Source organism: Anastrepha ludens, chromosome 4 (genome assembly GCF_028408465.1).
Source record: "Anastrepha ludens isolate Willacy chromosome 4, idAnaLude1.1, whole genome shotgun sequence".
Classification (NCBI taxonomy): Eukaryota; Metazoa; Arthropoda; class Insecta; order Diptera; family Tephritidae; genus Anastrepha; species Anastrepha ludens.
In genome coordinates, this window is record NC_071500.1 from 57008670 (window position 1) to 57021129 (window position 12460).

The window sequence follows — 12460 nt, forward strand, 5'->3', positions numbered from 1 at the left end:
TTACCGTTGTATTGCAGTGCACATACCTACATATGTATTTGTGTGGGACAATTAGTCATATCAACACTTATTTAAAAATTTTGGTACCAACTTTTGTTTCGGCACTTGACTATAAATATCCAACCGATTTTGGTTATTGGTATCAAACAATATTTAGCTTTTGTTTAAACAACAACCACAGACAAGAAAATCAAACACTTCAACATGTTCAAATACGTAAGTTTCTTAAAACTTCAATAATATTTTGTGCAGCTCCTCATTCATAACTCTCACCCTCTTATTCCAGGCCGTTGTTCTTTTCGCTCTCATCGCTTGCGCTGCTGCCAAGCCCGGTTTGCTGGCTGCCGCTCCATTGACCTATGCTGCTCCCGCCGCTGTTGTTGCCGCTCCTGCTCCTGTAGTGACTGCCACCAGCAGTCAAGTGATCGCCCGCAACCACAATGGCATCGCCGCCGCTCCAGTTGTGGCCAGCTATGCTGCCGCCCCAGTAGCCGCCCCAGTTGTTGCCAGCTATGCTCATTACGCTGCTGCTCCTTTGGCTGCTCCAGCAATTGCTCATTATGCTGCTGCCCCTCTTGCGTCGCCGTTGATTTGGTAATGAGATCTGTATTTAAGAAAATCGAAAGTGAAAGTGATCCGGTCAAAATAAAATATCTGTATTGAAAAAATTTAAAATTATTTCTGTTGAGAATGGTCATCTAGTGTCTTCCAGATATAAAGAGAATATTTTGAGCTTTTATTGATACCTTTTCCCGACCTATACTTCATCTTGTCATAGAATATATGCGGTACAGGTACAAGTACAGGGTACGATTATAAGTATGGGTTTATAAATCTTTTAATCCCTAGACAGTTTTTATGAAAATATCGGCCGCCCTAGCGGAATGGGTTGGTGCGGGACTACCATTCGAAATTCAGAGAGAAATTAAGTTCGAATCTAAGTGAAAAACCAAAAATTAAGAAAATGAAGACGCAAACCTCCGAGTATATTTCTGCCATGAAAAAGCCAATCATAAAAAATATCCACTGTTCGGTATCGGTTTGAGACGGTAGGTTCCTCCATTTGTGGAACAACATCAAGACGCACACCACAAATAGGAGGAGGAGCTCGGCCAAACACCCAAAAAGGGTGTACGCGCCAATTATATATATACAGAAAAACAGGTTTTTATTTAGCTCTTGGATTTGTTTTTCATATTCTTTGAACTTTAATATTTTAGAGTACGGACCGTTATTAATTTTACAGATTTACAAACCCGATCCATTTAAGAAAAAATATTATTTTTCTCAAGTAGAGGTAGTATTATGTATTAGAAATTATATAAAATGGTGTGTTTGAGTTGATAATTTTTTATGCGAATAAAATTTGGAAGAAGAAAGGATATCCACGAGAGAGCCGCGCAGAGCTTTAAATACGAGTTTTAGAATGATCCAATAACAGTATAAAATTTGTTGGGTACCCGCTAATTTTGATCCATAAAAAATTTAGGCACCTACTCCTTTTATTTACTATTTACCCATGCGCAACACTTTGAAATCATTTTGGAATTCCCATGGGAAATATGCACTTTGCCATAAATTTGTTATAAAATATTTATAGATCGTTATTATTTAATCTTTTTTATTTTCTCTTCACAAATACCTAAAAAATCCTTTTTTAACAAATAAACTTTTTATAGGGGCATAATCACATAATTTTGATTGATTTTCTGAGTTGATAGAGAATATCACGAGTTTTCAAAGTTATACGTATATGACATGTTAGAGCTGTCCAAAAATATCTCGATCGTCGATTTATTATCTGTGTATATAAAGTAGTTTTTTTTATTATCTTTCGCAGCAAATTGTACCATGCAGCTGATTCGGCCGTAATGAGCAGTCGGTATCTTTGTTGTGACAAAAGGAGTGGGGTCGTCGTGTTTATAACTGTCAGTAAAAGTATATTCAGTAGTCTTTTCTTAGCAACTCAAGTGCCTTATTATGGTATTTCTCTTATTCGATTGGGCTGGTAGACTGTTTCGCATGTTTAAGTAGCTCAATTTCGAGTACAGAAGAAGGCAAAGGCCATTTTGGTAGTGTTAGAGTTCTCGTCAAAATCGGTTTAGATATGATGCTCAAATAATGTGTAATATAATTCAAGATTCCTGTGGTAGTAAGTGTCTGCTTTTTGTTGTTGGCAGAATTCTACGGCGGAAAAGGAGTCTCAGTTTAACAGTGGAACAGTGCAAATAAATTCTCATTTTTCTCAAAAACTATGTATTTATTCATCAATTTTTATTTTATTCTCTTCAAAATAGACCCCCACTTGAGCCAGCTTTTTTCCAATCCTCGAGGCAGTTCTGATATGCACTTTTTGGTATGTCCTTGAGCTGTCTCAGCGATTCGGGTTTTATCTCCCCAATTGGCGCAAAACGCCGTCCTTTCATGGGTATCTTCAATCTTGGGAACAGAAAAAAGTCACAGAGGGCGAAATGTGGTGAATACGGTAGCTGAGGCATCATTAGTGTATTGTTTTTGAATTAATTTTTTTCTGCAATTCTGGGGTTTTTTCGCACTGCTTCACGCAAACAGCGTATAACTTCAAGCTAATACTCCTTATTTACCATATGACCTTGTGGTAAGAACTCCTGTTGCACTACGCCATGATAATCGAAGAAAACACTGAGCAAAATCTTGACATTTGATCGATCCTGGTCTTGGCTTTCCTGGACTCTTTCATTGGGATGATTGGGCTTTGGTTTCGATGTCATAACCATATACCCATGATTTGTCACCTCTTATGACCCTCTTCAAAAAATCTGGATTATTGTGGACGTCATTCAACAATTATTGAGCTATGGTCATGCGACGTTGTTTTTGGTCAAAATTCAGCAATTTTGAAACGAACTTTGCTACAACACGCTTCATGCTCACAACTTTCGAAAATAGTTCATGGCAGTAGCCTAACGATATGCTGACATCCTCAGCAACTTATCTAATTGTGAATCGACGATTCTCCATAACAATTTTTTTCACTTTCTTAACATTTTCATCGGTTGTTGTTGCGCTGGGGCGTCCAGAGCGAATGCCGTCGTTCACATCTTCTCGACCTTCGGTGAAAAACTTGTACCACTGGTAAATATTTTTGTTTTTGTTTTTGCTCAGTGTACTCTTACCGTATGCCACTGTCAACATTTCACTTTTTTTCGCACTTAATTACATTTTTTACTCAAGATTTGATGCAACTTCTTTAATCCATTTTTTTCGATAGCAGAAAATCGCCGAACACGCAAAACACTTGATTATTTATGCCTCTCACAAATAAACTAAACATGCAATATTACTAAAACCGTAAACATATCTTTGAAACGAGTGTACCAACATAAAAATAAATAATAAGCGAAATTTGAAAACTTCACCTTATTTTTTGAACACACCTCATATGATTTTAATCTTGAAACTTTGGCAATAGACGGGGAGGGAAATTCATGAGTGATTCTTCTGACAGCTCCTTTAAGCTTTTTTACTTCATGCGTTCAGTTATTCGCAAACACGGAGCACGTTTTTATCAATATGTCGCTGGCTTTGGAAAGCGTTGCCAAGGAATATGGGAACCCACTAAGCCCGCAGATTACTCCTTATGAGAGAAGATAAACCTAAATTCCATTACAAGTATAAGCGAACTGGACAATAAAAAAAAATTGTCGCTTTAATTAAATCATCAAATTAATAATCATAAATTAATTCGAAGTGAGTACTTTAGTTTGTAAGAAAATGGAGATTTTAGATTTGCCTTTATTTTTTCATTCATTCATTTTTATTTATTAGTTTACTAAAAAATTATAATGAAATTATACCTATTATAAGGAATGATAATCCGATATTGTGGCCTCGGATATAATCTAAGGTTAGAAAACTGTTGAGTAGTTTAAATTTGATCATCAGTCTTAAATCGCTCTTTTATGGACAAACCACACTTTGCTTCCTAAAAAGCTTTTTCAAATTATAAAAAACAAAATTATGCTCCTCGTCTGTGGAGTAATAATTCCAAGCATTAGTTTTTTCTTATGTTGACTTAAGCTGTTTTATTATTTATTGAAGTTGAAGGTTCAAATTCGCAATGCGTGGACAAGCAAATATTAACGATTTGGTAACTGTTTAACAATTTCTGCAAAAAAGGCCACTCAACTTTTGGAAATGGCATATACTTGAGTTAATACGACCTTGACACGCATCGGAACCACACTTTGTTTACAAAGGAAGGCACTTGCAAATGAATAGAAAAACAAAAAAAAAAGAACTGTTAAAGGTATGAATAAAAATAAAATTATGAAAACCCACTTTTTCACTTGAGTACATACGTACGGACTTCACTTACTGGTTTCATTGAACTCCCCCACCAAAAAAGACGGGGCAACAGTAGGTAGATACTAGCCAGAGCTGTGGTCGATGGCCAGTGGACTAAAGAGAAACCAACGTACATTTGCGTACGTGCCATGACTACATTATGGATATTTGGCTGGCGAGTTATATGTAGTCGGTGGTAGAACGTGTTGACTTCTCGTAACTAAAGGGTGATTTTTTAAGAGCTATAGGAAAGTTTTTCAAAAAAACACACGTAAAATTCATAAAAATGAAAATCGATAGTACAGTTCATATAATTTAATGTTTGAAGATTATTTCATGCAAATGTTGACCGCGACTGCGATTCTAATGGTCCATCCGCTTAGTCCAATTTTGGCATACTCTTTCCAATGTTTCGGCCGGTATCTCACATATTATATAAATGCTTTAATGTTGTCTTCCAATGCGTTTATTGAAGCTGGCGTGTCTGAATAGACATGAGCTTTAACTTGGCACCACAAAAAATAATCTAAAGGCGTTATATCGCACGATCTGGGTGACCAATTGACAGGTCCCGAACGTGAAATAAAATGTTCACCGAACTCGCCTCTCAACAAGTCCATTGTTACGGGTGCTGTGTGCCATGTGGCACCGTCTTGCTGAAACCACATGTCATGCAAGTCAAGCTCTTGCATTTTGGGCAAAAAAAAGTTGGATATCATTTCACGGTAGCGCTCACCATTCACAGTTACGTTACGATTCGCAGCATCTTTGAAGAAATATGGTCCAATGATACCTCCAGCCCATAAACCGCACCAAACTGTGACCTTTTCTGGATACATTGGTAGCTCTTGCAATTGTTCTGGCTGATCTTCACTCCAAAATCGACAATTCTGCTTATTTACGTACCCATTGATCCAAAAATGAGCTTCGTCGCTGAACACAATTTTTCGATAAAAAAGTGGATCTCCGGCCAACTTTCCAAGAGCCCATTCACAAAAAATTCTGCGCTGCGGTAGGTCGTTCTGCTTCAATTCTTGCTCCAGCTGTATTTTGAAAGGCTTCACATCTAAATCCTTTCGCAAAATTTTCCACGTTGTTGAGTAACAAAGGCCCAATTGCTGCGGCGACGAATCGATAATTGATGGTCATCATTAACACTGACCGATACAGCTGCGATATTTTCTTCAGTTCGCACTCTACGTAAGCGTGTTGGTGGTTTGATGTTCAATAATGTAAATTTGGTTCTAAATTTAGTCACAATAGCTCGAATAGCCGCTTCAGTGGATCGATTAAACTGACTATTAAATGGAAGAAGCGCGCGATAAACTTTCTTAACAGAACACGCATTTTTATATTAAAATTCAATGATTTGCAAGCGTTGTTCGTTTGTAAGACGATTCATGGTTAAGTTATAGACTAAACTGAAGATGTTTGACAGTGAAACAAAACACGAAACGTGCGTCAGCTGCTTAAGCCAACTGTTCAAAAAGAGAATAGCTAAAAAATCACCCGTTATGTAATTAGTACACATATATATTTTTAAGTATATGATAATATTTATTGTAGCGTAATGTGAATATATTCCTTCCGTAAGCGCCGATTGAAGAAATTGTGACCATAATAATATCAGTATATGTAACGTGCTCCATGGCCGACACTTCATGTTTTAAAAGTAGATATTACTAGTCCCATTAACTGGCACTACTACCATTGAATGCATTTGATCAGGTTCTATATAACCTAGATGTATCGTGACTCAGGCTGGGAATTGGCTGAAAGCCAAATTCTTTTAATAATGTTTCCGCCTTGCGGACAAACAGAATATCGGCAACAGCAGCATTCTTAATTTCTTTCGGATACATTTGATCTCGATAAGATGAAAGACGTGCAGTCTTGTCTTTGCCAAGGTAATACAGTTGCACAAAATGTGCTCTGGGGTTTCATCATTCACCAGACAGAGTCTACACTCTGTTACATTACCAATGTAATTTTTTTTGAGGTGGTAATTTAAGTAATAGTGATCTGTCTACTTTATGATAAGTAAAAGGTTTTATAAGCTTTTTGACTTGACGGAGATCTTGAGTGATTTCCCAATGGGCAATTCTTTGCATCTGCATTTAGCTTTTGCCCAGTTGATTCTACCGTAATCTTCAAGACCATGAAAATCTGCTGCCGACCCTACGCCAGTGAGGTGATCATCAGAAATTTCATTACCTTTTATTCCAGAGAGACCTAGAATCCAGCAAATTACAATTTTATTTATGGTACTAAGTTGGTTTAGGCTGTTAAGACATTTGTACACTCGTTTCGATTCCACAGAATGTAAAGCTATTGCTTGACTGTCGGCGAGCACTCTTGTCGCCTCTCAAAATTTCAACCTAGATGCTAGGCCATTTGCACATTGGTCCGGAGGTTTTCGTGTTTGGACTATAGATATATATGTGTATACCGACTCCAGTATTTGTTTTCGAATCGTCTAAATAATTATAATTATAAATATACAGCTAAAATTCCACGTCAATAGGTCAAATTTTCTTGTACGGTATGCATCGCTTGAAGTTTTCGGTACTGTATGCCTCGGATTGAGACAATCGGCACCAAATATAAAAATGGAAGTATAAAACATATGAATATAAAATTGTCCATCTTAATCCTTTGAAAGCATATGTTACATTTAAGATATTAGCGCATATTTTAAGTAATAAAAATTGTTTTTTTATTTCATTCAGGAAGGGAAAACAAAAAAGCATAAAATCTATAGCGCGGCTAAAGAACAGCAAAGCTGCGCGAGCAGCTGTCGTCTGAACTATCCATGCCTGTTGATTTGAATTTAAGGGTGAACAATCAATCTGTGTCGACTGAAATGATATTAGTATTCTCAGCATCGTAAGAAAAATAAACTGTCGACCAAATAATTATTCTCAATATGCCATGTTTCGAAGAAACCATCTTAAAGTCATTTTGGACAACAAGAAAATAAGCTATGTATATGACGATGAGCCACACCAAAAGTTCTGTCAGATATAAGAACCTATCAGCCCTCTTGATACCAAACAAGGTATCGCGCAGGGTGATTTCTTTTATCTGATGCAGAAAAATATTGTAAGTCAGAAAGGATTTTATCAAATTTTACTATTATAATTCGTAGAATCGCACTCCATAAGAGTAAATGCATGGCTTGTATGAGGTATGGTTCGGCATGGAAAAATGGTTCAGTTTTGAATATATTTTTGTGAAAGTGGGTGCTGCTTGTCCTTTGGAAAAACTGTGCAGCAAGTTTTACTTTCTTCTTAATTCTCTTCTATTCGCTTTATATCAAGAAATCGTCAGCTAAACACTACTAAATGTTACTAGATAATCTCTACCAACAGCAATCGATATGGAAACTAAATATTTATATTGTGTAATAAAACATAATGTAACATTTTTTTCAATAATGATATTTTATTTTAAACAGGCTATTTGCAACTTTCGATTCTTAAAGGCAGATTTCATTACCAAAGCAACGACGACGCAAGAGGGGCAGCAGCATAATGAGCAATTGCTGGAGCAGCCAAAGGAGCAGCAGCGTAATGAGCATAGCTGGCAACAACTGGAGCGGCGGCGATGCCATTATGGTTGCGGGCGATCACTTGACTGCTGGTGGCGGTAACAACTGGAGCAGGAGCGGTAACAACAGCGGCGGGAGCAGCATAGGCCAATGGAGCGGCAGCCAGCAAACCGGGCTTGGCAGCAGCACAAGCGATGAGAGCGAAAAGAACAACGGCCTGGAAGAGGAGGGTGAGAGTTATGAATGAGGAGTTGTGCAAAATGTTATTGAAGTTTTAAGAAACTTACGTATTTGAACATGTTGAAGTGTTTGATTTTCTTGTCTGTGACTGTTGTTTACACAAAAGCTAAAGATTGTTTGATACCAATAACCAAAATCGGTTGGATATTTATAGTCAAGTGCTGAAACAAAAGTTGGTACGAAAATTTTTAAATAAGTGTTGATATGACTAATTGTCCCACACAATTACATATGTAGGTATGTGCACTGCAATACAACAGTAAATTAAAATAACTCTTTGGTAGTTCGATTTGATATTTTCGGCTCTTTTCGAAAACTTTCAATTAGGAATGCAAACCATGGCCTTAGTTTTTACACACTTCTTCTTCGAGCTTCATAGTAGTTGTAGGCATTTTGAGTTAATTTATATTTTAATTGGTGGCATACTGAATAACTACGTAAAATAATAAAATGCACAGAATTGTAATGAGATGGAAGTGGATATTTCGATAAATAGTTTGCCAATGAATTAAATGTACTTTGAAGGCCAATGTCGATGCATTATTGGATGAAATGTAATCTATGGGTTATATGTTATAAAATTTACTATAAAAGGCGCACTGCACTAAACCAAATATATCAAACAGTTATCAACTTTCATTCAATAAACAGCAACCAAACAAAAACAATCCGAAAATGTTCAAATACGTGAGTTGAACAATTTTTAAATTTTTTCTTTTATTTATTCTTATTCTTTAATTGAACAGGCCGTTGTTCTCTTCGCTCTTTTCGCGTACGCTGCAGCGAAGCCCGGTTTCCTGGCTGCCGCTCCATTGGCCTACGCTGCTCCCGCCGCTGTTGTCGCTGCACCAGCTCCAGTAGTTACCGCCACCAGCAGTCAAGTGATCGCGAGAAATTACAATGGTATCGCCGCTGCTCCAGTTGTTGCTGCCGCCCCAGTTGTTGCCCGTTATGCTGCCGCTGCTCCTTTAGCTGCTCCCTTAGTTGCACCATTGGCTGCTGCTCACTATGCTGCTGCTCCTTTAGCCGCTCCAGTTGTTGCTCGTTACGCCGCCGCCCCCTTAGCGGCTACCGTGTGGTGAAAGATGTTCGTACATTTTAATAAATGAGAAGACTTTAGTACAAATTTATTTAAGAGACTTTTACTTGATTTTCTTCGGCTTGGAGGGTCCTTCAAAAATACTCAACTGAATTGAAAAATACTCAACTGAATTGAAAAATACTCAAACTTTGTTTTCTGATGAGAAAACAAAAATTTTGTAATATTTTAAGACAACCATAGAGCGATGCTGAATAGAAAGTAAAATTAAGATATCATGTTTTTAATCAATTAATGAAAGAATGATATATTTATTACCATAAGTTAAACTCAAGATGTCTATGAAGCCGTACCCATCAAACTTCGTCGCAGTAGTTCTGGAGACTGGCGCGTTGAAACAGACAAACAGCATACAAATAGTTTTTTGTGAGACAAAATTTACCTTCGTTACGTGCTTCACAACAGATCAAATTACTATCTCGTACTGGGTGCAGTTTCATCAAAACTGGAAACCTATCCACTACTATAGCGCATTATGTTCCTCTTTTTGAAAATAGTGTGCGCGAAAGGGCTATAAGCATTCGACGCCTGTGTGCATTCGGATCCTGGAATTTCGGTATATTTTAAGTCCATCGTGTATGACGAAGTGCGAGCACAAACCCCAAGTAATTGAAAATTTTCATTTACCTGGGAATTGCCGCTAGAGTGTGGCGCAGTTTGTGGATTTTCTCATGTTTTTACTGACCAAAGTCAAGATAAGAGTAAGCGGAAAACTTACAAGTGTTAATAAAAAAATTGTATACTCCTCTGGTGTACTCATTCCTACATTTTTTAACTTAATAGGAGAACGATTACTCCTATTTTTCAACCATTCTTTCATATTAACCGGTTTTTTTTTTGTTTTATTTCTTATTGCAGATGTAAATATGTAACTGCCAGGGCAATCGCGTAACCCGCTTTTCTGTTTCGTACGTTAACAGTACGACGATCGCAATGAAATGATGGTTTATGGATTTGCGTATAGTGTGAGTGCATATGAAATGGAGGCAGGGAAAACCTTTTTTATAGCAAAAAAGCAAAATCGACTTAAAATTTTTTTGAAATATGAATAAGCTTGAGTGTTTCAATATGAAATAGTGTTTGTTGTATAAAAAGCTATACTAACTTATAGTGCAATTCCTCTAGTCCTAAACATAACTTAACGCACTTAGGAGTCACTTGTGAAATGGGAAGCATGGACAAATGTTTGTTCCAGACTTAAGGAACTTAGAGAGCTATTGAACTTAGGCTTTCAAAACTATTGTTTAGCTGAGGGATAGCTGTGAAGGTTAGGAACGAATGGAACATTTATCAACCCCAATTAAACAGAGATGAAATATTCATTTGTCGCGAGGATGCATTCGTAACCTGATTTGATATCTTGTGTAAATATCTTTAAGTTCTTACATCACTTAAGTTAAGTTTATTTCTAGATAACTATGGAGTAATTAAACTACGGGCATAATTAGAAATTAATAGCTGACTTAAAAAATAATTACTAATGATAAACGTTTGTTTTAATAACTCTTAAAAAAGATTAAAAGTGTGCACTTCTTGTTTTTAAAATTAATTCCTCTAAACATATAGAGGACCTAAATGTCCTGAAGAAGTGATATTGGGTTGTCATTAATCTTGCGAACGGTATTATTGTAGAGCTGATGTGGTCGTTTTGAAAGACAGAAATGGTTTGTCCTCGACGATTTTCAAAGTCCAAATACGGTCCAATTATTCCACTGCTTGACAATGCACACCAAACCGCCACTTTGGGACTTTGAAGTGGGTGTTGATGTTTTAATAGTGGATTTTGTTTTTTAGGTAGACAATGGCAATTTTACTCTTTCACCAGTAATTGCATTCGTTAGGTTAAGCGGTTGCCCGATATGAATTTTGGGATCCTTCCTCAATATTTAATGCGCAACAGTTTTTCAAAGGCGTAGAGCAGCGGCTCTCTTGCGCACGGAGTGAAGCGGATTATCGTGCAAACTTGTAGCGGCGAGCTCAATATTTTGATTTATTCTCGATGGCCGACTGGACTCCGAGAGTGGATTGTTTGCCACCGAACTTGTTGCCCAGAAACTTCGCACCCATGAACGAATAAAATCTTTACTAGCGGCGTCATATACGTCATCCACGACGAGCAGTTGCATATGAATCGTTGACCTTAAAATACGCTTCGATTGCGAATGTACGCTATACACCCGTACACTGCGGAATCGGGACTAAATAACCCGCCTTAATTTAAAACCTAATTCTGCCGCCGGACACCCTCTCGTAGCACTCATCAGATGCCTTTTGGTATATGCCCCTTAAGTTTAAGTTCTTTTGATTAGATCACAGAATTTCAATCGCTGATTTTTCTAACGCTTTCGCCTTTATGTAATTCCTGCGATATCTTTTTTTAAACTTAAGCTAAGGAAATAAGGTTTTCCTGCTCACTTTCGCCTCTTGGCAGACAATGTCAAACCTCCGACTGAATTATTTCCATGGGAAAGTTTGCCATATACGGGTACACCGCCCATTTGTAGCACAACAACTATGGTGCCACAACCTCTTTCCAAATATTTTTCAAAATTATGTTTGTTGTTGTGATTTTACTTCTCATAGTAAATAAACGAATGGATTGTTATATTTAAAGTGGTGTTAGTTTTATTCGACTTGAGTGAAATTCGACTGAACTTTAAAAAGTGGTAAATCTACACCTAACTATTTAGTTATTTTTTATTAAAAATTATTAAATAGTTTAAGTAAAAAATAAAATTAAAAATACTACATACAATAAAAATAAATAAATAAATAATAAATAGATAAATAGGTGCAACGGTTTTCGCCCATAGGAAAAATATTGGGGGTACCATTACATGTACTTGTGCATATACATTGTGTAAAATAAGTACCCGGAATTTATAATTTAAACTCTCCTGGGAATACCTGACACTTCAAAGTTGGTTTTTTCATGTTGGTACACATGTCCTTGAATGCACAAGCCTTATTAGAACGGGATCTATTACTTAGTGTGTTTTATTCTGCAGTCAAAGTGAGTTGATCTTTTGTTTACTTGGCGAATTTTACTATGGATTTTTGCAAAAAGAGCATCGGAAGGAGGTCTCTGATGAAAGGGTTTCCCGAGCTAATACGGACCCTACGTTCATGAAACGCATAATAACTGGTGATGAGACATGGGTCTACGAGTACGATATGCAAACCAGTCAGCAATCGTCTGAATGGCGCTTCGAGAACGAGCCGTATCCAAAAAAACCACGCCAAAG

At 37.0% G+C, this 12460-nt stretch overlaps 3 protein-coding genes across 3 annotated transcripts; 2 read left to right on the forward strand and 1 right to left on the reverse strand.

The window, feature by feature from the left end:
* The first annotated feature begins 113 nt into the window (after nt 1–113).
* On the forward strand, nt 114–659 carry LOC128862455 (cuticle protein 16.5-like). The gene is made up of 2 exons (XM_054101094.1): nt 114–216; nt 287–659. The coding sequence occupies exons 1-2, from the start codon at nt 205–207 to the stop codon at nt 596–598; spliced, it is 324 nt and encodes a 107-aa protein (XP_053957069.1). The 5' UTR covers nt 114–204; the 3' UTR covers nt 599–659.
* A 7047-nt stretch (nt 660–7706) lies between these two features.
* On the reverse strand, nt 7707–8351 carry LOC128862456 (uncharacterized). The gene is made up of 2 exons (XM_054101095.1): nt 8164–8351; nt 7707–8093 (listed from the first exon to the last, which is right to left on the reverse strand). The coding sequence occupies exons 1-2, from the start codon at nt 8173–8175 to the stop codon at nt 7821–7823; spliced, it is 285 nt and encodes a 94-aa protein (XP_053957070.1). The 5' UTR covers nt 8176–8351; the 3' UTR covers nt 7707–7820.
* A 116-nt stretch (nt 8352–8467) lies between these two features.
* On the forward strand, nt 8468–9237 carry LOC128862453 (cuticle protein 38-like). The gene is made up of 2 exons (XM_054101092.1): nt 8468–8803; nt 8863–9237. The coding sequence occupies exons 1-2, from the start codon at nt 8792–8794 to the stop codon at nt 9196–9198; spliced, it is 348 nt and encodes a 115-aa protein (XP_053957067.1). The 5' UTR covers nt 8468–8791; the 3' UTR covers nt 9199–9237.
* The last annotated feature ends 3223 nt before the right edge of the window (nt 9238–12460 follow it).